Source organism: Falco punctatus, assembly GCF_963210335.1.
Source record: "Falco punctatus genome assembly, chromosome: 6".
Classification (NCBI taxonomy): Eukaryota; Metazoa; Chordata; class Aves; order Falconiformes; family Falconidae; genus Falco; species Falco punctatus.
In genome coordinates this window covers 72344828-72372381 of record NC_137585.1, presented here as the reverse complement: position 1 = coordinate 72372381, position 27554 = coordinate 72344828, and the positions used below count along the sequence as shown (strand labels likewise).

The 27554-nt window shown below is 46.5% G+C and overlaps 1 protein-coding gene across 3 annotated transcripts in view; it reads left to right on the top strand.

The window, feature by feature from the left end:
• Positions 1-27554, top strand: part of SHANK3 (SH3 and multiple ankyrin repeat domains 3) — a 369137-nt gene that overhangs the window by 78735 nt on the left and 262848 nt on the right. For all 3 annotated transcript variants that reach the window (XM_080390963.1, XM_080390961.1, XM_080390962.1), the window contains 4 exons: positions 14320-14471; positions 14785-14952; positions 15947-16063; positions 17373-17450. In XM_080390963.1, the coding sequence (XP_080247089.1) occupies positions 14320-14471; positions 14785-14952; positions 15947-16063; positions 17373-17450 (515 nt within the window). The remainder of the gene's footprint in view (positions 1-14319; positions 14472-14784; positions 14953-15946; positions 16064-17372; positions 17451-27554) is intronic.

The following is a 27554-nucleotide window of genomic DNA, read 5'->3' as shown; positions in this document are numbered from 1 at the left end:
AATGAAGTGAAACCACTAAGTAGCTCCTTGCTTGAGAAATTTGTTTTGGGGAGGTTGTTTTCCTTCCTGTTGACATCCCATGCAGCCTGGGCTAGATGGTGGAAGAGCATGGTGGGAAGTTGCTGCTTGCTGCTGGGCCGCTGACCACAGCAGCGCGGCTGAGGACGTCCAGCTTGGGCCCCCAGGCAGGAGCATCTTGCAAAGCCATGACCGCAGGGTGCAGCTGCTGCAGCTGCCCAGGGCAGCACATCTCCTTCCCAGTGTGTAGCATTTCAAGTGGTGTCTCGTGGAGTTTCCATGCCTGTTGTTCCTCGTTCTGGGATTGCCTGGCTCTGATTGCTCCCAGCACTCTTCCAAGCCTTGTGGCATCTACAAATCGGATTAGAGATTTGTATTTACTTCAGGATAATTGATGAGGATCTAGAGTAAGAATCAAGTGCAACACGCCAAAGAGCCTCTTCAGCGCCCACGTGGTCAGTCACGTTCCCCAGTGACTGCTCCAATGCTGCTCTTCAGTTGGATTTTTGTTCATTTGGAGCACGCCTGACTGACATTTTATACCACTCATTTTTAATGTCATGTAGGACTCAGTCAAGCATGAGTCTTACATCAATACAGCTATCTGCATCAATCAGACTTCTAATTTACCGAGGAAAGGAATTACGTTTGAGTAGGAAGACCAATTTACTGTGAAGCTTGATTGGGCAATATTAATAATACAGGTATTCTTTAATGATGTGTCAGTTAAATTCCAAATCAATTTCCCCAGCTTTTCCCAGGATCAGTGTTATTTTTCTGACTTGTAGTTTCATGGATCATTTTACTTGCTGCTTTTTGAACATTGGCCTGACACTGCTTTTCTTCTGGTCTTTTTGAATGTCCCTATATTTCAAAATGTGTTAAAGTTTAACTTTTTTTGGACCACGAAGATCTTCAAGGAGAAGATAAAGAGGACAATATACAACATTCATTAGATGTAAACTGTTTATTCAGTCCTGGGTAGCTAATGCCAAAAATCCATGTTTGGTAATGGAAAGGAAGATAATGTATTTCCGCAGCAGCAAAGTGAAAAATAAATGATTGGTCAGTTTGCTGCCTGTATTTATTAGCAATCATACATTACCTGCCTAGTGACTGACTGGCTTGCACAGGGGCTGGGAAGTCATTGTGGTATTATCAAATTTAAACAACAGCAGCCAAACCCCTCTCTGACAGTCCTTTGCCAGGCCAAATGTGGATTTCTTTACTCCCATGCCATTTGTTCTTGTTGTTATTCTTAATTTTCTAATTTTCAGTTCATATCAACTACTATCTATCTCATCATGTTCTGTTGTTAGAGTTGTCTCTGTAACTGCCACCATCACTTCACTGCTGACTTGGGAGGGACGCGTGGAAGGGGTTCTCTTTGATTTATGGATTTGTAGTTCTGGGTCACACAGAAATTGTTCTTCAAGATTTCCCAGTCGCCTTTTACTCTTTAATTTGAAACCTCCTGTGTTTGCCATGATTGATTACCTAATCTAATTTTCCTTGGTTGAATTCCTTAGGAAGCATCAAATATTCACCTGGCTAGTTGGGACTTTCTTGTTTCCATGTCATCTCTAGTTGACTCGATAGCAGTCAAATATTTAGCACGTTTTTATTTATCACATTGAGATCCAAAGTAGCATTCCCCTATGTTGGAGTACAACAGTGCCTATATTCAAGTGATCAGTTTTCTCCTTTTTAGAAAATGAAATGATACTTATTGATTGTTGGATGGGACACTCAACATTTCCCTTCAATTTGAAGTTGCCCTGATAGCGCAAATGTAAATTTATGCAACTTAGGGATAAACACTTAGGCAGTTAATGCTTTTTTTTTTTTTTTTTTGAGTTCGTGGTCTGCAACAAAATCTTAATGAAGGACCTTTTAACTTATTCCTGCAGTTGTTAATCTGTATGCATTCAAAGTCCTGTTCTGAATAATTAGTGGCCATATGATAGATGATGGGATTTTAATGTAGACTCTTTCTCTGGTCCTCCTTGCCCACTCAGTACTTCCTTATTCTCACAACAAGCAGGCATACGTAATGTTATAAAATGGCTTAGCTGCCTGTAGATTTCAGTACTGACAATTATATCATAATTCTTATTACCAGCAAAAGAAGTCCACATCCTTTTTCTTGTTATCCGGCCTCCTAGGATTTTGCAATCAGTAAAGAGGAAGAAAAAAAAAATCTTCCTCACAGTCTTTGTCAAATGGGTTTAATTACTTCTGACATGGTGCATTTGTGCTGCATTTCCCTCTTTGGAATCATTTTGCTTGTGTTCTTAGTTTAACATCTTTCTAATTGCTCTACCTATTTCTCAGCCAAGATCATTATCTCACCTCTTGGTGAAGTGTGGTTTCCTGAGAAGCCTCCAGAACGGACTCTCCTCAGCTTCTGTGCTCAGACATGTAAATACGAGTGCTGCAGCATGGTTCCTGTTCACTTGGCCAGGTTTCCAGTTCACGGTGAGGGGCACCCAGATGCATTTCAGTGGCTGACCCTGAGGCTGCAGTTGGTCGCCTGGGCTGGGCACCTCACACCAGGGATCTGAGACATCAATACGGACCTGGCAGGTTTGGTGCGGGGCTGCCTCCTGCTGTGGCTGGGAGCTCGGGTGGGATCGGCACCTGCCGTGCTGGATGGGGTCGTCGCTGAGGCAGCTGAGTCCTACCCATGGGCTGCTGCAGCTGAGTGCCACTGAGTTGTCCACCACATCTCCATTAACTGTGGTGGGAGCTTACCTGCCCACACTTACACGTGCAGGCTGAACCCATCCCTTTGGGTTCAGCTTGAGGAAGACAGTCTGCTGGTTTTCTTTTGCAGCTTGGATAGTCTTTCTTGGTGATGCTTTTCAGGACCTGAGCCTGTCATGTATCTTTGTATAAAATATGAGATGATGGTCTTGCTGAAAGCAATCAGAAATCATAGAAAATAAAATACATTTGTTGGTTTTTTTAAGTGTTTCACTTCTGGCCACGATAGTAATGAACACAGAGTTAGACTAGGAAAGAAAACCATCTCGAACTCCCTTCTCCATCCCTCTTTGATGTCCCAAACAAAGCAAAACAAGTACATGAGTGTTTGTGTAGTAACTGCTTACTCCTCCCAGCCAAGTTCCTTGCAGGGGTGCTGATCATGGTTGGTACTCCTGTTCTGTTGCCCGTCTTGATGCTCTGTTCTCCTGCTTCCTCTGTCTCCCCTGTTCCCTCCCTGCAGATCCTTCTGCTTGGGCTGCCTCGAGGGCTGGCTCCCGAGTCTAGCTGTCCAGCTATCCTCCCATAAGTGTTCATATTTCAGATGTTGCACAGTGGTGCAATGTGCACTTCCGATCCATATCTTTCATTTATCACCAGATCACACTTCCTATGCAGGACTGCTTCTTTCTCTCTGTAGAAAGGAAAGCATAGTGCCTCCAGCTTGGCATAGCTCTTACCCTCATGCAGCTGGAATAGATCCATGACTGAAAAGAAGAAACCATATAAAACTGCTCTTTGGCAGTCCTATTTCTTATGGACTTGTTTACTAAGCTAGAATTCCCGGAATTACTGGATGGAAGATGAAGAGGAGGAAGGGACCCTATGTGGCAGAATATGAGAGCAGCATTAGGGACTGTGTGGTCTTGTGACAGTATCAGCAGTCAGTCACATTGGGACAGTTTGGTGCTGCACATGCGCAGGGCTGTGATACTGCTGTGCTGTCGGTGCATTGCCCATTCCTGAGTGAAATGTGAGCAACTCTGTTCTCAGAGGTCTCTTCATGGGTCTGCAGCTTGGTGGGTGTCACTGTCATTGTTGTTTGCCACTTCTGCAGAGCTTGGAAGGAAATGATGTAAGTGGCCTTGCTGATAGTGGTAGGACCTCAGACTCCTTAAACAAGGACTCCACTAGATAGACTCTCCAAAAGATAGAGGCCCTACTGTGATGTGGTCATCTCTAGCTCTGTTTATAGTTTCATCACCTGTAGGACTTCTTCAGATGTATAGCCGAGACAGGGAATTTGGAGGTGGTGTGTGTGGTTGTACTGCCTTTCTGATGAGGTGGAGCTCAAGCAATGAAGGCACATGACAATTCCTGTCAAGGAAAAGTTTCTGGAGTTTATCCTGGACTTCTGGCTGCCACATGCCTCTCTTCTGTTCCTCTGCAAGAAGACAAATTAGTTATCTCAAGTACCTAATTATGCAATTATCCCAAGTTTTGGGGAAAAAAAGTAGCTCATTTTTACTGAAAAATGTTAGGTGAGACTCCTGTAAAGGGCTGAGCGAGCATGCTGGGACGGGGGCCCTGCAAATGTGGGGTAGTGACAAACAGTGGAGGAAGGCTGAGGGAGGCAGCCGCTTCAACCAACACAATTGCAGTTGGAAGAAGATATTTTAACAAGCCTTCATACTGTTCCCATGTAAAATTGCACTGATGTAATTTATGGTATGAATTTTGAAGGCTGCACAAAGCTGTGTAGACAGTTATTTTAATATGAATATCTTAAAATTGGCTTGGAATAGGCTTAACAAATAGCTCTTTCATCAAAATAAATACCTTTGGGCTGTTTTTCTTCAGTTTAGCTTTTTTCTTTTCTTTTTTTTAAAGTAAACATCTGTACCATGGCAGCATATATAGATGGAGCCTTAGGTTAGAATGCTGTTTGCAAACTGTTGAAGAAGAGCAAGATTAGCAAGGACACTTGCCTCTCTATCTCCTGATAAGGGTCTTAATATTTTCAGTGATGCCTATTTTGTAATGCTGATCCTTACAAGAAGTCAACAGGGGTACATCCAGCATTAAAAACCCAACAGCAGTACATGCTGTACAAGTACTATCTCTCTGGGTCTGACTCCTTTAACTAGGGGTCTCTCCCTGTTTCCTATCAACATTTTTTTGCTCTTGTTAAGGGCCCAATGCATTTTTATCTGAACTTCATGGTACTGGACAGAGAGAAAGCAATTTATTTTTCTCAGGTTATTTGTTTCTTGCTACAAGTTTTCATACTCCCCTTTATGGGAGTATGTTAAGCAGCATGACTGACACTTGTCAGTTGTGATCCTTTTCTTGTACCATCTTGTCCTGGGAAAAAATAAGTATACATATGTGCAGCATAGTGTTTTATTTTAGTGAATGGTAAAGTAAAAATGTAATTGTTCTGTGTCCTTCCAGCTCTGCCTTTATTTATGTTGGCTAACCCAAGGGTGATGGATGGAAGAATATTTTGTCTTGTAGTATTATATTCAAGGGGCTTAATCAAGTCTCAGTCTGCAGCGCAGGAGGTAGGCTAAAATGAGCATGTACCGTGCCTGAGGTTAATCAAAGGAGGGGAGGCCGCTGGCTTGCCCAAACTGGGAAGGACATCGGGACTTGCCAGATGCAAGAAAGCTGGGAATGGAGGGAGTTGCTGAGAGTGAAGCCACTGGAGTCTTGTTGCAGGTCACCATCTCCTTGCCAGTCCCTGTGGAAGCACAGAAAGGGTGTAGAGAGAAAGGAGAGCATTGATTTAATATTTAATATCATATTGATGATTTGGAATATCATATTGTTATTTGGACTTTGATTGTGCCAAGGCTGAGCTAGTTCAAGAACTGGCTTCTGTGCCTACAGTTCTGGACAGAACCCGGATGGATTTGTAGGAACTGCCTTTTTCTTTGTTTGCTGTTCAAGCTTACTTGTGGGCTGTGGGGAAGCCTTCCTGTTGAAGCACAGAAGCCTTTCATATGGTTATTGCATCCAAATCCATCTGTGAATCTACAGGTGCCTGGGAATTACCCCCTGGGACCCAATGTTCCTTCCAGCTGGCCAGAGAGATCCGCAACCGTGGCCAAGCTTCCCATGGCAGAGCCCCATGGCATGGTGGCCAGCGGTGTTGCGACCTAGACTCCGAGATGAGGAACAATGCTATGAGTGCGGGTTTTGCCTCCTCTGGGAAGTGGGGAGTTGTTGCAGACCAGGCTGCTGAGCTCCCTGCATGCAGAGGACAGCCCTGAGAGCCAGTGTGAGGCTGGATGGGCACTGCACAACGCGGGTAAGAATCACTGCTTGATGACCCTGATTGTGGAACCACCTTTTTCTCACTGAATTCAGCAGGAGCATGCCAGGAGACATTTAGGGGTGAAGGCACAGTCTGTGCTGCCTGGCAGGCAGAGGCAGAAGAGCAGATAACATGTCCCTGCAGGGCTGGGAGGGCTTGGCAAAGCACAGGGAGGGCAGCTGTTTGCCCCCAAGGTTTTGGGGCAAGGAGTTTTGTGTGCCTCTCTGAATGCCAGGTCAGATAATGATGTGGCCAGTGTTAAATACTGAACTAACAGTGCCTTCGCTCTGTCCCTTCAGCCCGTAGTGATATTTGAGTATAACAGCCAAGGTGGAGGCAGTTACCAGTAATAAATCTTCCTCTGGTGCTCTGCTTCCTGAAGACAAAAATGCCACAAACTTCCATAAATATTCTCTATTCAGAAGCCACCCCTCATTGCACCATCTTCAGGAACTGAAAATCTTTGGCCTTCTTCAGCGCTTCTCAGGGATTTTCTGAACATCTTTGTCCCAAGTCCTTCTGAAACAGTGCTCCTCAGTCTTTGCCAGGAGATGCCCACCTGGCCCATCACCTAGGACTCTCAGATTGGGAAATTAGTAAAAACTGAAACTAAAGAGGATAAAAACACAGGGAGGAAACTCTTCCCAAAAGGTCTTAGAGTTTTCTTGCCTAATCCTTTGAGGACCTGCAGGGGTAATGTGCATAGACAGAGGAGAGGCCACTTTGCTGCTAAATCAAGCCTCCAGATACGTTGAAAACCTTAGTCTCTCCTTGGTTGGGAATACTTCTGTACTGAATTTTTAACCCAGAGCTTTCAGGTTTATCAGTAAATTGGTGGGACTGTGGGCAGATGTCCAACTAAGATTTCAAGAAAAGGAATAAATAAATGATGGTATTTCCAGTGCTTGGTATTTAGCAAAGATAGAAAAAGCTGCAGTGCATAAGTGCTATTCTTAACTTCTCAGCCATCCTTTACAAAATCACTGTAGTAAATTTACTCTCCTTTTAGGCAGAGCAGCATTGCTATTAGCAATGCTCTTTTATCCACTGTGTCTCTAGGGATGAGTCTACGAGAGATATTGCAAATACGCTCTGACACCAAATGCTCCCTTCTGTGTGGCCATGTCTTCAGCATGGATAATTACAAACACCCTTTATTCTCCTTCCTCATACAAAAGCAAAGAAGGGGAACACAAACCCTTGAGGTTTTGGAAATTCAGCCCTTAAGCAGCTAAAGCTTTCTTCTTCATCCACTCCTGTGCAACACAAGTGTTCCCTTCATCCCCATCCAAAGGCAGTTTGTAACTGCTCTGCTGATTTTTGTGGCAGCAAATGCAGTATTACTGTCTGAAAGACTTTGCAGTATAGATCCCTAGCAAAAATGATTCATTCTTTTCTTAGTTTCTGTAGCCTTTTCTTCTACCTCTCTTGACCTGGGGAAAAAATATCTCGGCAGAAATTATTTGTGGGTCATTATCTGTGATCCTATTCAACACAGGGAAATTAATAGTCTTATCTGCAGGTTTTCCAGAAAACAGAGCTCTCCTGTTGCTCATGAACTATTTCCTTTAAAGGAGAGAAGTTGTATAACCCTGCTCGAGGTTTAAATTCTAGCAGTTCAGAAAGGGATATATCTGTGTTGTGGATGAGAAGGATGATATACATTGCCCAGTTCATCTGAGCTATGTAAATACCTGCGCATACTCTCAGTTTCTCTTTCCAGCCTTTGCTGTTCTTTTTGTTCCCAGGACACACAGCAGCCATGCTCTGGGACTTATCATCCATGCTGTCCCCTTTAGGGATGTGAGTTGCAAGCGTGCCCCTCTCATGCTTTGGCTGTGCTGTATCCAGACTGCCTGCTAGCTATGACATAATGCATTCAAGGTACACACGCACAACTACTTGATTAACAGCCTGAATAACTCACATTCATAACTCACAACCCTGTCTTCCTTTTTCTGCCATTATCAGAGCCTGTTTGTATCCCTAAGGTCAATGCTAGGTGTGTTTGCTGGAGACACAGACGGGTTTGCAGCCTGGTCTCACCAGGGTCCCCTCACACCTTGTCTGTGCAGGTGTTGCATGCTTGTCCTGGGCTGAATTCTTCTGAACAGAGCAGTTCCCTTGCATGCAGGCAGTGTGTGGTGGGGAGCACTCCAAGGCAAGCTGGACTTCCCTGCTTGGAGGAATGTTCTTCTCCAGAGTTAAATCCAGTTAATGGACTTCAAATAACGCTGGCTGCACCATGAAATATTGTGTGCTTTATGGTGCTGTGCTCACAGCAGAGCCAACAGGAAGATACGGCATCATCCCAGCCTCTTCAGTGCCAAGCCTGGTATCTTCATTTAAGCTGCTTTTGGGAGTGGTTTTAAGCTGCACTCAGGCAGCTGAAGTGCAGCAGGTATTCCCCTTCCCCTCACTCTGCTGGGGTGAGAGGGCAGAGAAGAGCCACATCTTAAACCGCTGCAGCCCAGTTTGCCGTTGTTCATGTTTCAGTGCTGCAGGATTGCTGGGAAGATATTCTAGCAAAGATTAACTGTCTTTGACATAGATTAGAAGAAAAATTTCACAGTTGTTTCCTGTAGGTACATTTTAAGGATGTAAAAAAAATTCTTGAGAAGTTATTGTCATTCTAAAATGAGACCCAAGCCTGAATGATAGTATAGCATGTAGGAAAGAGAAGGACAATCCTCAATATTTAGCATAGGGTGGCAACTGGGAAACAGCAGGAGAATGAGCGGAAATCATTGTATTTGCAAAGAAGTATTCTTAACTGTGTGCAGCAATACAGACTGTGTCCCCAGTATGATGTGAGGACAAACAGCAACAGCAATAAGTAACCGGGGAGAAATACTTGCTGTGCATGGCAGTGCTTTCTCAGCCTTCTGCTTACTGTTAGGAAAAAAGCCCTCTGCCCACAGCACGGGAAGCATGCCCCTCTCCTGCTTTGGCTGTGCTGTATCCAGACTGCCTGCTAGCTATGGCATAATGCATTCAAGGTACACATGCACAACTACTTGATTAACAACTGAATAACTCACATTCATAAATGATATATTTTCTGTTGCTTTCAATTTTAGAAGGTGAAAGTTACAGCTGGAAGTGCTGGTTCAGCCAGCAAATTGTGATTAGAGAGAGGAAACAAAGGATAAAACTCCAGTGCCTTGTGGTTTGTATAAGTATTGTCCTCCTCAGTTTAAAATCTCTTAACCTAGTTGCTTTAATCCTTTTTGGTTTTTTAAGCAAACTGGTGGCATCTCTTTGAATCAAATGCACAGCTGGAGATCAGTAAAAAATTGTATGTTTGCATTCAGCTGAAACTGAAGATGAAACGTCATCTTGTAATGCTTTAACCTACAGCTGAAAAACACTACCATGAGGTTCTACTTACACAGGGTATTTGTCATAGGCAGATATTTTTGTTACTGTGTACTATAGGTCTGTATAGGAACACTGAGTAGACAGTAACTCTCCTCTCCAGTAGCCTGCAATGAAAACTTTCATATCAAGCCTGTTGTCATCTCAACTTGAACAGACATCCTCCCTTTTCCCAAATGATAGATTGAGTCCTGGAGTAACACAGATTTTTTTTTTGTTTGTTTTTGTTTTTGTTTTAAAATTCTGATATCAGAGTGGAAAGGTTGTTCCTGCTGGTGTTGGAGCACTCTCCAGGGTTTCACTGCCTTCCCTCACTGCCTTTGCCTTGCCATGTGAGTTCCAGCTCTCATGGTGACACTCCTCAAGCATGAGGAGCCTCTACAGGTCCTTTCTTCTGTGAGGCTGTAGAGGAGCATCCACATTGTGTGACACTGTGACTGTCCTCTCAAGTTGTCTCTTTGCTGCTGGCTTCTGGGATGTGTGTGGATAACACCTGATCCAGAGCTGAGCCAGCTGCAGTTGGCAGGAACAGGGGATCTTGGTCCAGTTCTGGGGACAGGAACTTAGAAGTTTTATTCCACAATGCAGCCTTATTTGAATTCATGGATTTCACAGGCATGACCAGCCTGAGGATTGCCAGAATACCTTGCTTGCAATTCAAACATTAGCAATGCTTTTCATCCTAAGCTTTTTTTAGCAGAATGAAGAGAAAACATAGTCACAAGACAAAAACATAGAGAAAACACTCCTTCAAGTGGAGCAGCAATGAACTCCTGCGAGCTTTCTGGACCCGGAGTTGCTCCGTGCTCCAGCTGCGGGAGCTATGCGCTGTCTCAGCAGTGTCCTGCCCCAGCACTGCCCCAGTCCTGTGCTGCTCTCACCAGCCAGGCTGCTGGGTTGCAAGGGTGCCCTTTGCACAAGGAAATCCTCTGAGAAGCTGTTCCATTCACACCTCTGCTTCCCTACAACCCACTGATTAAAGGAACTGTCCCACTGGCAGCTTTTTAGACCCAGACCATCTCACCTGCTCCTTCCCCAGGCTCCTAAGCACTGGTGCTGCTCCCAAGTACAGCTCTTGTCTGCTGGCCCCAATTTGCTGTTGCAGATTTTGGCTACAGAGTTTAATCTCACCCGTCAGGGATGAGGTGCACTCGAGCAGCCACCATGCATGGGTGGGTGCTGGCTTTGTTTTGAAGCTCTTCCCGTTACAGCTGCTCTGTGAGCGTCAGAGGCAGCACTGGTGTCAAACCCACACTGTGGAGCTCGGCTGCCGAACGGCCCAAAGGCAGAGTCCAACCTGCAGCTCCTTCTTACGTCCATCTATCACTTTCTTCTGCTGTGCAACCTGCAATGCATTGTCTTGCTGGTCCTTGTTTTCTGCTGGAGATCTTGTGCACTTAGTAGTTAATTACTTCAAGCATATATTTGGATACACACGTCTCCAAGAATTAACAGAGTGTAATCACTAAAATCCTAGATTAGGTAGTGATTGCATTAGATTTAGTGAACAAATTGCTAGCTGCAGTTCATTCAGTGCATCTTGAAACACCCTTTTTGGACCTTTCTCAGTTGTCGGGATTCAAGATAACGTGATAGATTTTACAATTGAATTTGGCACATTAATAACTGAGACTAAAGGAAGATTGGAAGCCTTGTTTTCTCTGCCTTTTGCCTGTTTGAAAAGTTTGTCTCATTTAAACTGAAATACTGAAAAAAGACTGGTGATTTAACTGCATGTGGAGATGGAAGTAGATGCCTGGAGCAGGGATTGATGAGGATAGTTCTGTTCATATGCACGGCGTGAAGTTTGTAGCAGTCTGAGTTCTTATCACACTGCAAGGGCCAAATATGTGCTCTCAAAATAATTAAAAATAACCATAAATAAGGAAGAGATTTGATAGAAATCATGGTGAAAAAGCAGTAACTGAAAGTCAGTGGTAATGATGGAAGTTAGATTTGGATTAGATATTAGGAAGAAATTCTTTACTGTGAGGGTGGCGAGGGGCTGGCACAGGTTGCCCAGAGAAGCTGTGGATGCCCCATCCCTGGAAGTGTTCAAGGCCAGGTTGGACGGGGCTGGGAGCAACCTGGTCTAGTGGAAGGTGTCCTGGCCCCTGGCAGGGGGAGTGGAACTACATGGTCTTTAAGGTCCCTTCCAACCCAAACCATTCTGTGATTCTATGAAATGAAAGCAATGGTATTTGGCACAGAAGGTAAGTGATGGTCCTTAAAAGACTGTAACTTCACTGGACTCTCCTCTCTGGCTTTCCTTTGCCTTTGGCTGAAGGTGGCCCTAGCTAAAAAGCTGGGGCATGAGAGCTGGGGAGCTGCACAGCGGGTGATTTTGGTGTTGGTAGAGAGGAGAAGAAAGGCTCTTCTGCCCCAGGAGCTCACCCACAGTCACCTGCTCTTCATCTCCCTTGGTGTGTGTGTGTGTGTGTGAACTGGAACCCCTGCACCCCCACACTGCTTCAGTGGAAGTGCAGACTGTGCTTCCACCATGGGCGCCCAGCTCTTCTGAACCACAGAAACCATGGCCATGTCTCTGCGGGCTCCACCAAGGTCTTCCAAGAACCTCCCCTAGCACCACATCAGCAGTGCATCCATTCATCTGTTAGCCTGACATGTGGCGTTTTCCACCGTTTCTTGTTCTGCATCAGGCACTGCTTGCTCCTGGTGGCTGCATGCAGTGTGAGAAGGGATGCAGACCCTTACTGATAACACCACCAAACTCTTATCTTCACGGCTACTGCTAAGCTAAGAGAATATTTCCACTGCTTATTCTCGGTGACGTTGCTAGTCGTGTGGACACAATTACATTCCCATGTAATATGTATGTTGTTACAATGGTAATTACCTTTGCGTTTAAATACATCTCATATTTTCTAGCTATAAAGCATTGTACCTGTCCTGTGCTAAAGTCTTTCATTGGGCAATGAATGCATGAAGCCATTGTATTTATTATACCATTGACTTTGTCATATGTAAAAATATTCTCTGTGTGTCTGAACTTCCTTAGAGATTTCTTCTTTTCTTCCAGATTGTTGTTAAAAATAATTGACAGGTTTGAGCTGATGTTAATCCTTAGAAGACCCAGTTATAACATTCTCATTTACTGGTGATTCCTCTTATTGGTGAACCCATCTTTAATCCTCTTGACCAACAGTCTTCAGTAATCTTAATTTTTTATATTAATGTCTTGTAGCACAAAACCCAGAGAGTTTTAGCAGTGTCACAGAACCTTTTCTGACCTCCACCTATCTTGTTGAAAAATTTGGCTAAATAGCAATGCTCTAAAATTAATATTCATATGCTTTTTTATTTGTATGTAAAACCATTTTATTATTCTCATTTAAATAGTTATTTCTACTAAACTGAGAGTTTTTAATTTATGTGCAAATCAGATACCTTCCTAAAAAATACATGACTGTAGTACAAGCTGATGGCATCTTGTTTTAGCTAGTGCTCACATTGCTCCATTTGTAGTTTGGGGAATTTGAATGTAAAGACTTAGGGATTTGTCTGAAAAAGGAGGCTTGTGTGTGTGCGTGATATTGCACTCTGAAGAAAATAAATTTATTTAATTATAGTCAAAATACTTGGAAAAATGTTCGATCTCTTAAGGAGACTATACTCATTTTATAAGAAAGCACGTTTTTCTTCCTTCTTTGTGCTATCAAATCAGCCCCCAGATGGGTGAGCATGGTCCTTGTGCAGCTCAGATCTCCCTAAGCATCAGGGTGGGACAGAAATCCCCACCCAGTGTGAGCACTGTGACCCCCACCCAAGGAGAGGTCCTTCACACCCATCCTCGTGAGGACCATGGTGGGGTCCTGCAGGTGCAGGTGGGCAAGCTGTGCCCCTGGCTTGCAGACATGCCAAGGTAGCGCATAGCTGAGAGATGGACTCTGGGATCCGGTCCTTGAGGGAAGGGTGTAGCAGCTGCTGTCAGTCTTTGCCTATCCCGTGCAGCGGTGCCTTTCTGCATCCCTGAGCTGCACGCACTGACCGGGAGCAGCAGATGTACATTGGGACTCCTGCTCCCACCTGCAAAACAAAGGCAGAGGGTGGCTGGGGGCTGGTGGGTGTGCACTGTTGAAGGGGATTCTGTTAGTTCTTCCATTGTCTGCTAGAATTATATCCCTCAGGGGAGCAAGTCCTATGTGCTGGGCAGTCCTGGGAGTTGGGGTTGTTTCCTAGTTGGAGCTGGAATTGAACCAGTGTGTGCAGGCTCTGTCTGCTGTGTGATGTGCCCGGTTCCTCCAAGGCAAGGGGGTTTCACACAGGTGCAGGGGTGTTCCTCCCATTTGAGATGAGCATTTCACGTTTGGAGTTGGAGCTTGCTGCTGGTGATGTGAGGCAGTGAGGACCAGCTGTGGGACAGCTCTGTGGATGCTGGTGGTGGTGCTGGGGGCATAGCCATGTGTCTCCCCTGGAACACCAGCCCCTTCTCCATGCCTTGCTGCAGGGAGAAACTGAACAAGGATGTTGATTTTCACCCCCTTCATCTTCCCTTTATGTAAGTGGTGTGTCCAGATGTGTGCTTTCCTGCAGCGCAAGAGCCCGCAAAGCCATTTCTGCCATTCATTAAACTGCCAGCACATTCCTCCACCCTTTCCTCTGCAGGGCTCTCATCCACACCCAAAAGAAATGGATGGACAGCCTCTAGCACACTCAGACCGTGCCTGCAGGCATTTGGAAAAAACTCCAGTATCTGAATGGGGCTGGGAGTGGACGTGGGGTTTGGTGCAGCAATCTCGAGGGAAATGCGGAGCACCTTGCATTGCTGGAGGCCAGGCAGATGTGCCCAAGCGAGAGGCCAGTGTGGTGCCATGGTTCCTGTTGAAGGGGTGGGCACACCAGAAGTTCTCACCCATCTCTCTCCTGGGGCTCTACAGAATGTCCCCTGACCGCGGCTGCTCAGCTGGAGCTCAGCGCCGAGATGATCAAGGCCCTGCGCAATGGGGGAGCACACTTGGATTTCCGTACGCGGGAGGGGATGACAGCTCTTCACAAAGCCGTCCGGTGCCGCAACCATGCGGCGCTGCTGGTGAGTTTGGGGGGAGCCACCGCGCGTTCTCTCCCTCCCGTCTGCCCTGCACCCCAGCACTGGCTCCTCCTCCCACCCCGTCCAGGCTGCCAGCAGGGTTGTGCCCTTCCAGGGCCATAGCATCTCTCATATTGCTGTCGGGGAGCACAGCCCATTACAAAAGTGTGGCACTGGTAATGTGAGTCTTGCAGGGAAGATAGGGCGAGCACTGCCTGCTGCCATGGCTGGGGCATCCCGAGACCCTCTGCAGGGCAGGTTTTTCTCCTGCGTGACCACCTGAAGCTGCAGAGTGAGGCAGATACTTCTCTTGCAGACGCTGCTGGACCTGGGTGCCTCCCCGGACTACAAGGACAGCCGGGGGCTGACGCCGCTGTACCACAGTGCCATGGTGGGGGGGGACCCCTACTGCTGCGAACTCCTGCTGCACGACTACGCCCGGCTTGGCTGCGTGGATGAGAACGGCTGGCAGGAGATCCACCAGGTGGGGCGGACAGTGAGATGTGATCCGGCCGGGGTAAATGCTATCCTGCTGCCAGGACAAGGGGATCATCCCACCCCACTGTTCAGCGGGGGGACCAGCACAGGGGGCCAGGCTTCTGTGTGGAGGACTTGAACATGGTGTGCCAGCTCTGGCTGCCATGCCAGGCCAATGCTCGGGGTGTTTTCTTCTGGCCTTGGTCAGTAGTTTCTGGGATCCTCCCCAGATTATGACTGGCTCATAGGATAGTGCTTTGGGATCTCAGTCCAACCACTAACAAGTGGATTTGGCGTAGGGAAGATATGGGCTAGGGTTAGGGAACCTGAACTGGCTGTGCTTCAAGACATCTTCCTTTGGGAGAAGGGAAGATGTGCTGGCTCTGCCTCGAGCCCCCTTGTCTTGGACCATCATGAGGATAGGTTGTCTTTGGGTGCGTGGCCTCCCAAAGCACACAGCTGTCAGCCCCCTGCAAGGTGGATGAGCACTGGCACAGCTAAGGATGAGAATGAAAAAACAGGTTTGTATTTGTGATCTCGATTTACTGGATAAGACTGTCCTCCTTCCTGCCTCCATCCTACATTGCCTTGGCAGATCTTTGAGGATGGCTGGTCCCAAGATGGACCAAACCTAGAGGAAAAGAGCACACCAGTTAACTAGAGATGTTGGGCTGTTGTCCTCCTCTTTGCCTGCTTGTGCTTCAGGGCTTCTTTTCACCAGATAATTATGGAGAAGGCTCTGGTACCAGTATGATGTGAATCCAAAATCTGCCATTGATCTAGAGATAATTTGTCCAATAAGTATTCAGGTGTATATTGCTGTAAGGAGCAGCAGTGTGTCTCCATGCATATTAATAGGACTTTTCAGGTTACAGGTCCAGCCTGAATCAACTTTTCTAGCATGGATGAATCCAGCAAAGGATGTTACGGGATTTGTCATCTTCCTGCTGCTCCCTGATTTTCCTTTTTTCTTTCTTTTTTCTATTTTGCGTTTCAAGCAGGCATGTCGCTATGGCCATGTTCAGCACCTGGAGCATCTTCTCTTCTATGGAGCCGATATGACTGCACAGAATGCCTCAGGAAACACCGCTCTTCACATTTGTGCTCTCTATAACCAGGTACATCTGTGTGATTTGGGGCATGAGAATGAGAAAGTATAGATGAGGCACCAGCCTGCCTGAGATAAAGCAAACACATCGGCCTGGAGCACCTTCTCATTGCTATTACTGTTCCCAGACCCAGAAAGGTGCTTGTATCCACACCTTGCCCTGGGATGAGGCTCCTCCTGTTTGTAGCAAGTCTGGTTTTGGATTTCTCAAGAGCCAGGTGGCTAGAGAAGCATCTATGGTTTAATCTGTTCCCATTCCTGAGAAGTTTTTGCTAATTTACTGCCTAATGTGTTCTGTAATTTTCCCTCTGGTTCCTATTCCTACTTCACAGCAAGCCCCCGTTACTGGTTGGGAGGGAGCAGTTTGCCTGGGTGGAGAGTGCTAATTTGGCCCAGGTGCTCACATTTAATGTGAGGTGGGTGTGTGCCACAAGCAGGGCTTGTTAGGCACACATTCTGGGGCTTTCACCCTGCTTTGGGAGGGCACGTGGACTGGGGTCTCGTCCTTCTTATGAGTGGTGCTAAATTCTGAGTGCTAATTTCTGAACTGTGAAGAAGACTGTCCAGGCGAATAGGGTGCAATTTCTCTTTTATTTTCATGTCTTTGCTAACCTTAGTTCAGGAGAGTGAAACTGAGGGTGGTGGCAGAGCCCTCTCTACTCTTATACACCCACTATTTTCTTTCTGAAATGTGGATGTCAGTATCTAAGGTTTTCTACTGTAGGTTTTGTTCATTCTTAGAGATTTTTGTATGTTGTATTATGTGGGTTTTGACTATAAAGGGAATTTTCAGTTTCTGAGGTGTCCATGCTTTAACAATTGAACAGTGATATGTTTTGCCATAGGCACTATACATGGAGGGCGATTTGTGGCTTGTAGGTACGTTCTGCACATGAAGGGCTCTTGTACCCAGGTGCCTTCCCACTGGGATGGATGGGTAAAGCAGCATTAAAGCATACAGGGGCTCATAAACTCGTTGAATTAACATCATTTAGAAGCACAGAGAATTCAAAACAAAATCAATAGAAGGCTTTAGGGATATCGCAATACCTGGGAATGTGTGTGACTGCTGTGCCTGTGCTCTTGGAATGATGTTTGGGCATGGCCATGGTGCCAGTGCCCCAGAGCTGCACACACACAGGTGGACTTCAATCATCCTGGGGTTGGGGTGACCAGTTGGTAGGGGTTGAGCATCCTTACTTGCTCTTGCCGAAGGAGGCTTTCTGAGCGCGATGAAACCACAGGGTTTGCTGCTTTGTTGTTGCTAACCTGCAGTGCTAATTGGTCTCTTCCCCTTTCCCCCTTGCTTGTTTTCACAGGAGAGCTGCGCTCGGGTTCTCCTCTTCCGCGGTGCAAGCAAAGAGATTCGCAACTACAACAGCCAGACAGCGTTCCAGGTGAGGCAGCAAGCTCCAGGCCCCATTCCTCCCGCAGAGCTCCTCATGGCCCCTGACAAGGGCAACCTCTGCAACGTGTCTGGGGCATGTGTGGGGTAAAGCTTACTGGAACAAAACCATTGATCCGGGATGTTTGTTCTGACACCAACTTAATTGCTGGAGCAGGAGGGAGGAAAGAGAACACGTGGTACACATGCACAGGGCTATGAAAGTGGTATCTTATGGTGGGAGAATGAAAGAGCTTTCTGGTTGTGTGTAGTGGAGATGGAAAGGAAATGTTTTTGCTGCCTGCAGAAATGTTGCAGTAAATGGTAGAGAATGAGGAGAATCCTTAGAAATAAAGGACAGTGTTGCCACAGAAATGAAAGCACCTAAACTTGCTGTTAATAAACTTAAACTAGAGGTTAGAAGACCTCTAGCCACAAGAGACGTGAAACTCTGGAATAGCTTTCTAGTAAGTATGCTGGGTAACAGAGGTGGAAAAGGGCAACTCTGTCATTTTGCAGTGTGATGCCTTCCATAAGTTTGCAAATCATGGGAAGTGAATGCCTGCAGGCTGCAGCCTGTGATGCAAAAGGTCTCTTCCCATCTGCTTTGCCCTTTTTAAAAGTTTTTGAACTTGGAATGGCCATCCTGATTTTGCTCTTATTAAGGCACAGTCATTTGCCTGAGGACCTTTCAGAACTGTTGTGACTCAATGTCCTAATCTTCAGGTGTCCCTCGAGAACAGAGAGTGTCTGTCAGTGTCTTACTCATATACCAGCTTGGGTGGCTGCAGATGAGCTTGCTAATTATTAGCCCTTTAGAAATGCTTTTTTTTGCTTCCCCTTTGGTGTTGTTTATAGTGGCTTTAGGCCACAGAGTTGCAAGAGTGATGACCACAATGATGTCATGCAGTCCCTGCAAACATCGTGCGTGGCCCCTGTGAGAAAGAAGCCTTCTTATAGACACAGTCGCTCTTGTTGTGCATGTATGGCTGCCATTGGAGTGGCAACAGATCCTGGAGAGGTGGGCAGGGAATTCCTGGGCAGATGTTCTGCAGGTGCTGGAAATCTGCCACAATGGGTCATGCTGCACTGGTGTTGCCTCCTGTGCAGAAGAACTGGGTATCTCTAGTGAGCCTCCTGCGTGCCAAGGGACAAATTTTACTGGGAAGGCACCAAATCCCTGTGCAGTGTGTGTGCTGTATGCTGGGGACCCAAGGCATCCTCTGACCTGACCGCTTGCTGGCAGCTCTGGTGAACCAGCCGTGATTCTCCCTGAACACCCTGCTGCAAGCTGCTGCAGTGATGTTCCATTCTGCATGAAGATATTTCACTTAAATTTTAAGTATATTTTAATGCAAACTAAGCATCCTGTCCTAAAGAGTATGCAGTACTCATGTGTGTACTTACCATGATTGTATATAGGATTCAAGCAGACATGTAGAGATAATCAGTTCTGAATCACTTGTGTGTACAGTGTGAGGAGCTAAAAATGTTTACATAGTTTCAGGAAATGAATACATAGCTTATAGTCTTGTTTAAAAGTAATTTCTTTATTAAGACTGAGACCATGTTCCCCACAAGCTGTGCTACATGTTGGCTTGGATGCCAAGAGGAAAAAGGGCCTTGAAGGTCAAAGTGAGCATCCTTATAGATGGTCTGGTATTTGTCACATGCAGGAACTTGAGATTTATGCCATGCAATTAATTCACCTATTAAGTGATGGTTGTCTGGTCATAGCTGGTGGAGCTTTGTAGCTAGGAGCGTCACTTGTATGATGCCATGTGGGTGCCTGGTGGCAGAGGAGGGAGGCTTGTCCTCCCCTCCACAGTGGCCTGGGGACCGTGGGTGTGTGCCACTGCAGCTTTGCTCTGAGTGACTGGTGGGGCCTTGCTAACCACAGCAAATGCTGAAGGATGCTGGAGCTCAGCCCAGGGTGGACAGCCTTGTTCTCCGCAAATCCACCATAGCTCGAACCTTCCTCTCTGCTCTGTTATCTCCCGCCTCTGGGGGTAGATCTGGAAAGGGCATGATGTGGCAAGCTCTGCTTTGCTCAGAGGCTGCTGTTCTCCATGGAGCTTTGCTCTGGGGATTGAGGATGGTCCCATCTGACTGCTCTCCAATTTAGTGTAAAAATATTTATTCCCAGGGAAAGGCTTCTTGCAGGAAACTGCTGCCTCTCTTTTGAGATGAGCTCAACTTTTGGAATCAGGAGATGGAGAAAGTGCAATCTTTTTGCTTTGAGCATTTGTAGAACATGGTGTAGCAGGTGATGGAAGAAGGCAAATGGCTCCTGCTCGGATTTTGCTCATGTCTTGCCTGGTCCTAGTGGATCTTAATGAGGAAAGACCGGTGTTTGCCTCTTTCTTTTTGAAGTAGTGCAACTTATTGGAAGTTTCTGTTCCTGAGAATGGAAACTGTCATTGGTAATCCAATCGGTTTGTTTATTGGCAAATCCAAACCAGAATTTGGTATTAGTGTGGTGTGCTGCCTTCAGTTCCCAGCTTTCAAACAGAAACACTCCCAATCCCTGCTTGGATTGCTTGCTTGACACTTCAGCATGTCATTAAGTCACTGTTGCTGCAAAGTCTGGTGCTTTCTCATGTTCCATCTTCATGTGGTAATGGGTTGCTGGCTTGCTAGGATGGAGTTTCAGCATGGCAGAGGAGAGCCAAGCCTGTAAGAGTGAGTGTGCGCTACCCCACAGTTCTGTGGCTGCTGGGAGCTCCCGTAAAATACATCTGCTGCTGTGTGGCTATTTAGTCAGTTTACTGCACATACCTCCTGTTAATTTGATTGCTGTTGTTAATCAGATAGCTTGGTGTCAGTGTCCCGAGATGGCTTGAGATAGCACTGAGTAATTTAGAGGGTTTAGAAGTTGTAATTGTTTGGTTATCTTCCCTAAGGCATGTCAGTGTGCTTGTGGCCTGGGGCAGCACACCACCTCTCTCTCTGAGTTCCTCCTGTTGCAAAGGGGCCTGACACCCATTCGTGGAGTGCAGTGCCTGGCCTGTGTGGTGGGGCAGGAGGGCTGGGAGCAGTCTCACCTCTTTGTGGCTGGTGGTAGGCTTCAGGGAAGAGCGGAAGAGCAGGGTGGCTTTGGGGTGAGAATTCTCCCAGAGTATCTTCCTAGCTTCTGGCAATCTGCATCTCTCTTTTCCTGAGCCAAGTTTGTACCTACATCTGTCTTCAATTGCTCTTAGCTGGCTTTTCATCCATACATCCGTAAATTGTGTAAGAGAGTCCCCTGTGCAGATGCAGTCCTTCCCAAAGCTCCCCAGCCTCATCCAAGTACGGTCTTATCACAGAAGGATGGAGCCGTCATTTTTCAGGTAGGGTATTGCATACTCAAAATGCACTGGATGAAAATAAAGTTGTTTGTCACTGCTCCCCCCCCGCCTCCCCCTCCTTCCAGCTGCTTTAGCAGTATCATTGATCAGAAACAAGTGCTGCCAAAGCACTGGTTGTCTCTCCAACCTCTCCGTGCCTTGAGGTGCTCACTGACTGTACTTGGGGTGTTGGCTGCTGGAGCATGCCATGGGGCCAGGAGCCTGTGATGGGAAGGACAGGCGCTGAAGCCAGGACTGTGAAAACTGGCTGTTGCCGTTGTTGATGTGATGAACGCACCATCCCATTTAAACAGCAGGAAGGTACCCAGCAGAGGACTGGAACTTGTGGACAGGCATATAGGCAGGCAGTTGTGCAAACACTGTGAATGGTGGCTGAGTCAGTGGCATCCTCCCTCCCACCAGTGATTTGTACGGGATCCCAGGGAGCTGAAATCCTGTATTCATTAAGTTCAGGGTGGCAATGTTAGGCAATGTTTTGTCTCTTAGGAGAGTGAAGACTTGTCTCTAAATCTTGTTCTTCAAGAGATGCTTTTTTAATATTATAATAAGGTTACTCACTCTCACTGCGTCAGTCTTTTTCTTGCATGGGACTGATAGCTCAGAGTCGTCCAGGTCAGCCTGTCTGCAGTTTCTTGTGTTTTTTATGGAAATGTTAAGTGCTAGCTGCTGCTCAACTGCAGTATGTTGGGTTTCTGTTTTCCCTTTCCTCAATGCCAGGTTGACAGAGTGATTGCAAAAGAGAAGACCTTTCAAATTCTGTGAAATGACCGTGTCCCTCTCTGAGCATGCAAATCACATGATTTGACTTGGAAATGAAATCATTTACCTTTGCAAGCTGAACTTAATCAGAATGATGATCCACACCTGGTGGTGTAGACAGGCCATATGGAACAGCTTTCCTGTGTCACACTGGAGTTCAACTTGTCACTGATAACAAAGACCCCATAAAACAATTTCTTATCTGGTGTGCGAGGGGGAAGGAGATACCCTCTGCTCTTGCTGAAGTCACTGTCCCCATGGCTCTAATCCAGCTTGCTATCTACCAAGACCTCCAGGACCTTTTCTTTTCTGCTGAACTGCTCCCCAGTCTGTGTTGTTACCAAAACTGCTTCTTTCCCAAAAATGGAATTTACATTTGTGCTTTTTTAATTTCCTGGAGGTCCTGCTGATCTATTCCTCCAGCCTGTCCAGGTCCCTCTGGGTGGCAGCCCTGCCTTGTGGATGCTGACCATTCCCCCCAGTTTGTTGTCACTTGTAGACTTGATGACCTCTGTGATGCTCCACCTGTCACTGGCCTTTGGATAAAGAATGACCCATTAACAACCACTCTCTGAGCCTAACCATCCTTTTTTTTCCCCCCATCTAACTGTCCACCCATACATACTGTAATGTCCTAATTTCTATACACATAAAGATGAGACATGGAAGGCTCCATCTGTCTTACTTCTCAGAGGACACAAGGAACTGCTGGTTTTCCTGCCTCTGTATCAAAGAGGTTGGGCCGTCTGTGCCACTCCTGTGTCTCAGCAGTCTGCCTTGTGGTGTGGGGCTGGAGACTTGCTGCCACCACAGGAACCCTGCTTTTTTCCACATTGAGATTTCCCTGTAAACAGCAGGAGAATCCTAAACCGCTGCTGCTCAGTAGCTGTACCAAACGGTTTGTTTCTGCTTCATGTGCCTGTGCATCTGTGTCCCCATCAGTCCCAGATGTTTTGTGTAACTGGTGTGAGCTGGGGGTAAGACCCTGCCTTAGCTGGGTTGAGTCCTCTGGTTTCTAACCCCTTGGCTAGTCTTGTCAGTGCATCAGGTCTTGCTGTACTTTTCCTCCCTGGCTTTCAGATGTCTTAAGGACTCACTTAAGTGTTTTCTTTCTCAGGAACCCAGTACTCTGATGGTATTAAACCAGGTGTTGTATGCTGGCAACCGTACACTTTGAACCTCTGAGTAATTTTTTCACCTTTTGTTTAATAAAAGTCAGTTTTCCAGTTGCCTTTACCCCCGGGTAAAAAGTAGAAACAGTCTTAAGTCCTTACGGTCAGGTCGTCACCTGCCTCGCACTGTATTTTTCAGTGGCCTGTTAGAGGTGCCAGCAGTTTCCCTCTAAGAAGCATCCAAGTTTTATCTTGTTCACAGTGTTAACTTCCCAGTTTTCCTTCCCAAACCTCACATCTCTAACATGGAGCCTGAATTTTGTGTTCTCAATGTCAAGATGGATCCTTGTCTGGAAAGTTTTGGAAGTTCCTTACACTGCCCCATATGTTCCTGGAAGGTCTGTGGGTCAACCACAATGGCCATGTGACAGACCTTGCTGTAACTGGCTATAGTGAAAGCTCCAGCCTTCATCAGAGGAGTGTGTTCAGTGCCCAAATGACTTCAGAATCACTTGTTGAATATTTTCACCCTTGATATTTCTAGGTGTCCACACTAGAGCTTGGACCTTGCCTTCCCTAGGTACTGTTTATTGTGGCATCTCAGAGCTGAAGTTGTGCTGGTGGAGCAGTCTGCAGCTGGTGCACGCAGGAAGGACTTCAGGACCCCTCTGCAGCAATGGTGCAGCTGCCACAGTGTCATTGGTAGCACGCACGTACGTGCAGGGTGGGTGAGCTGTTGCAGTTTCTCAAGCGGCCTCATCCACATGCTGGCTTATTGCGTACCTGCGTTTCCCAAAGCCCGCTGAGCCACTGACTTCTTCCTCTGAGGTGGAAGAGGATCTGAAATGATGAGGGGCATGCTCTACCTTTTGTGTTCAGATTTGGAAGGAGAGGGGATATGGCAAAGAGCTTGGGCTCCTGTGATAGTTCAAAGGGAGACAGATGGGGTATCGGGGTGTTTCTAGTTCACATCTGTGTTTACGGGGGTGTACAGTCACTGGTAAGCCATCTTTTTGCATGTGTTCTTCCAATCCTCCTTTCCCAGTGGTAATGGAAGACACTTTACTGCTCCTTTGACATGCCTTTTCTGGATGGAGACTTCTCACCTGTGTTTTCCACAAATCACATTACTTGGCCAAATTCAAAGGTGGCTTTTCCTTTGTCTCCTCAGCAACGTTTCAGGTTGATAAGGGCTGACCCATGCAAGGCCCCAGTGCTCTTGGTGCCTATGTGCTGCTTATAGTACCAAAATCATAGCATGTAAGAAAAATTACCTGTAGACTGCATCTTGGTTGTATGGTTTAACCATCTGTCTCTGATTTCCACTCCGCTTTGGACTATTTACTTACCCAAGGTATACACTGGAAAATTATTAGAAATGTGTGAGTCTTTTGTAAATACAACTTTTACAGCCAATAAAAATGGCTGTGAGGACCTATCAAAATGTGAACTCAGCATTGTAAGTTTTAATTATCAAGAGGTAATAATTCAGTGTTATTTATTTAAATAAAAGCAACTCGGAATTTTCTTTCATACTGATCTAAAGGTTTGCTTGTGTATGTGAGCAGGTGACTGGTGTTGAGCCAAAACTAAACATAGATTGCAATTTCTTTCCTGTTGAAATTGTATGCCAGTGGAGCTATGGGATCGCTTGTGTTAGCTCATCCCAAACACGTCTGATGTAGGTTAGAAGTGCAGACAAGTTTTTCCTTAATGATCAGTAAATGTCAATTTAGTACAAGTTTCTTTGTCCTCATGATACTCATGGTTGAACATTTCCATTTATACACATACAGGGTTGTCATTTGCAGAATATAAAAATAGTATGCAAGTAGTTGATTCAAGTTTCTTCTAATGTAATTGTTAAATTTCAATCAGAGCTGCTGCTTTTCTGTGAAAAAGTTGTGGTTGTGTGTCCTTTTGATTGCCACATTTTTGTGATTTCTGGCCCCCCACCCCCAAATTCTTCTAAACAGATTTTTGGGGTGTGTGGTATGGCTTTCTGTTTGTTTACTTATAACATGATTACCTAAAAAAACCAAACAAAAACAACAAAAACCAACCAACCAACCAAAAAAAAAAAACCCAAAAAACAAACCCAAAGGTTCTTGTTGTAACTAGCACAGGCTTTGTTGATGCAGAGCTGCTCTGGCTGTGGTGCACTTGGTTCCCCTTCGCCTTCTCCTCTGTGGGCTGAGCAAACCCCACGCTCAGCCCCTCCTGCGCTCCAGCCCCGACCATCTCGAGGTGCCCATGGGACTTGCCATAGTACTGCAATGTCCATCCTGTGCTGGCGAGCCCAGCCTGGCCCTGGTATCCCAGCTGGTCTCACCAGTGTGGAGCAGAGGATGGCAACCCCTGCCCTCACCCCACTGGCTGCCCTCGGGCCATCACTGCCTGGGAGGTGCTCAGCCTCCATTGTCTGAGGATGCTGATGGCACCGGGGTCTGAGAGGCCCTGGGACCCCCCAGGCCTTTTGGGAGAAGCCACAGGGCTGCTGCAGCTCATGGGCCAGGCTCAGTGCTTTTCCCGGCCAAGCCCCACCAGTCCCTCTTGGTCCATTTCTCCAGCCTGGGGAGTCCCGCAGACAAGCAGCCCTGTCCTTCTGCCTGCCAGCTGCTCCCAAGGCTGGTGGCAGGGATCTCCCTGCTACCATCCTGGCTGTCAATGAAGGTACCAAAAGGGGCCATCTCCATACCTGAGGAATGGGCTCATAATCAGCTACCACCTGTACTCTGTATGGGCCACCACCCCACTTTTGAGTCTGGTGGTCGAGCCAGCTTTCCACCTGCCCAAACCATCCCTGTCCTGTTTTGCAATAAAGATGCTGCAGGAGACCACACTGAACACCTTCCCAGGATTGGGGCAGACAATCTTCCTGCATTCCCCTCATTCACAGCCAGTCACCCCATTGAGGAAGGCAGTAGAAAGATAGGACTAAGGAACCAGAGGTGTCATTTTTGGGGTCTTTTCTTTCCCTTTCACCCAGGATCAGCTCTGAAAGTTTTATTCCGGGTGTTTGCTCACCCACTTGTGAGCGCCCACTGTGCTGAGTGCTGTGGTCTGCTTCTGCCCTTATAACTGTGTGCACTCTCAGAAAGCATCTTCTGACATCTAACATGAATCTTAAATTGAAATTTAAGCCCATTACTTTTCCATGGTTATTGAGAACAGATGATTTTTGTCCTTGCTGCAGCTGACTTCTTTCTGTTTTTACAGTCAGATCACCCCTTCCCCACCCAGTCTTCTGGGCTGAATGTCCCAGAGCATGCAGGCTTTCCTGCAGAGACCTTGAAAGCATCATCTGCATCTGATCATTACTGCTGTTTTACTCTGGATTCTCCCTATATCTTTTGTTTAACTCTGTTCCTAAAAGTAGCTGCCTCCAGCTGAAACCCAGCTGGTTCCGCACAGAGCAGAGGGGTTACATCACAGTTAGAGCTAAGGCTGCTAATTGTAAGTCCTGGTATGTTTTCCCTTTTCTGCCACAATGTGACTTTGTTGACTCATTTTCAGCTTGCAATCCTGCGTTCCGTAAATCATCTCCAGCAGGATTGCTGCCTGCTGTCTCCCAGTGTGCGTTTGTGCCTGGACTTGCTGAGCCATTGGGGCTGGGGAGACCCAGGGGTGTCTCTCCTCCTGCTCAGATGGGCCGGCCCCATGGCTGCTGGGGGTGCTGGGGGCATTGCTCAGCCAGGTGTGGGAAGTCCCCATGCCTGGAGCACTCCAGCCTTGGAGCTTGTTCCCATACTCGGCCATTCCTCTGGTGAAGAGCCTTTTCGTTATGCCCAGTTTGTCCCGTTACACCTTGTGCCCATTGACTCTTGCTCCTCGTAAGCCTCGGAGAAGAGGTTGGCTCCGTCTTCTGTAATCCCTGTACATAGACTCGATATTTTTGTCTCAATTGACCACATCTTCCCACTCCCGCCTATTTCCTGAGTTTTCAACAATTATTTCAATTCTAATCCTCTAATGACTTTGCGTCTTCTTTCAGTTTAGTCTCATCTAAGAATTTAATAAGCGTTTTCTGCACTCCATCATCCAGGTGGCTAATGGAAAAATTGAGTACTACTGAACCTGGGGTAGGGTCCTGTAAAATTCATTTAGCATACATTTTTAGTCTGACAGTTAGTCATGAATTAGTTTTCTAATCAGTTTTTCATAACTTGGCAGGAGTTTCAGCTAGATTTAATTTGTTGTTTCTGAGACTGTCACATAAGGCTGTCAGAATTTTGCAGAAGACAGCTATATGGTATCTTCAGTTTCTTCGCTCTTCACAAAGCCTGGCCTGCTACCCTCTCCTAGAAGTAACTTGGATCCCTTAAATCTGGTTTGCTCTTTACAGCTTGCTGTTGTTTGGTCATCTCCGTTTACAAATAATCTGCTTTGGCCAGCTTTTTTCCAGACCATAAAATTAAGCTGCCCGGTCTAGAGTGCAACGTTCCTCTCCCAGTGCTGCATATTTAAAGCTGGTTGTAACTTCCCTTCTCTTCCAGGCATCTGAGAACCGTCACAGATGATCAGAGTTCAGCACTAATGCCTGAGATTGTTCCTAGCAGGTCTTTGGCAGCGTGACTCAGCTCATGGTCTGCAGATCTCTGGCACTTTGTCAAAAAATAAAGGCGATTCATAAACCGTTTTCAGAACTGGGCACAAAGGCAGATACTGCCCCAAATGCTGTATGTGTCACTTTTACAAGGCGCAACTGATCTGCTGATTTGGTGGTATTTACTGCATGATCACAGCCAATGGTGGAGTAAAAAGCTCAAGCCAAAAGACAGCAAACCCTCCGGCGTTTGTGGTGCTAAAGCTCTCCGGCTGTGCCAACGCACTCAACCGGCTCCCGGTGAGAGCGCATTGTAATGTGTGTTCCTGTGGCTCCCTTGCTCTTTGCACACC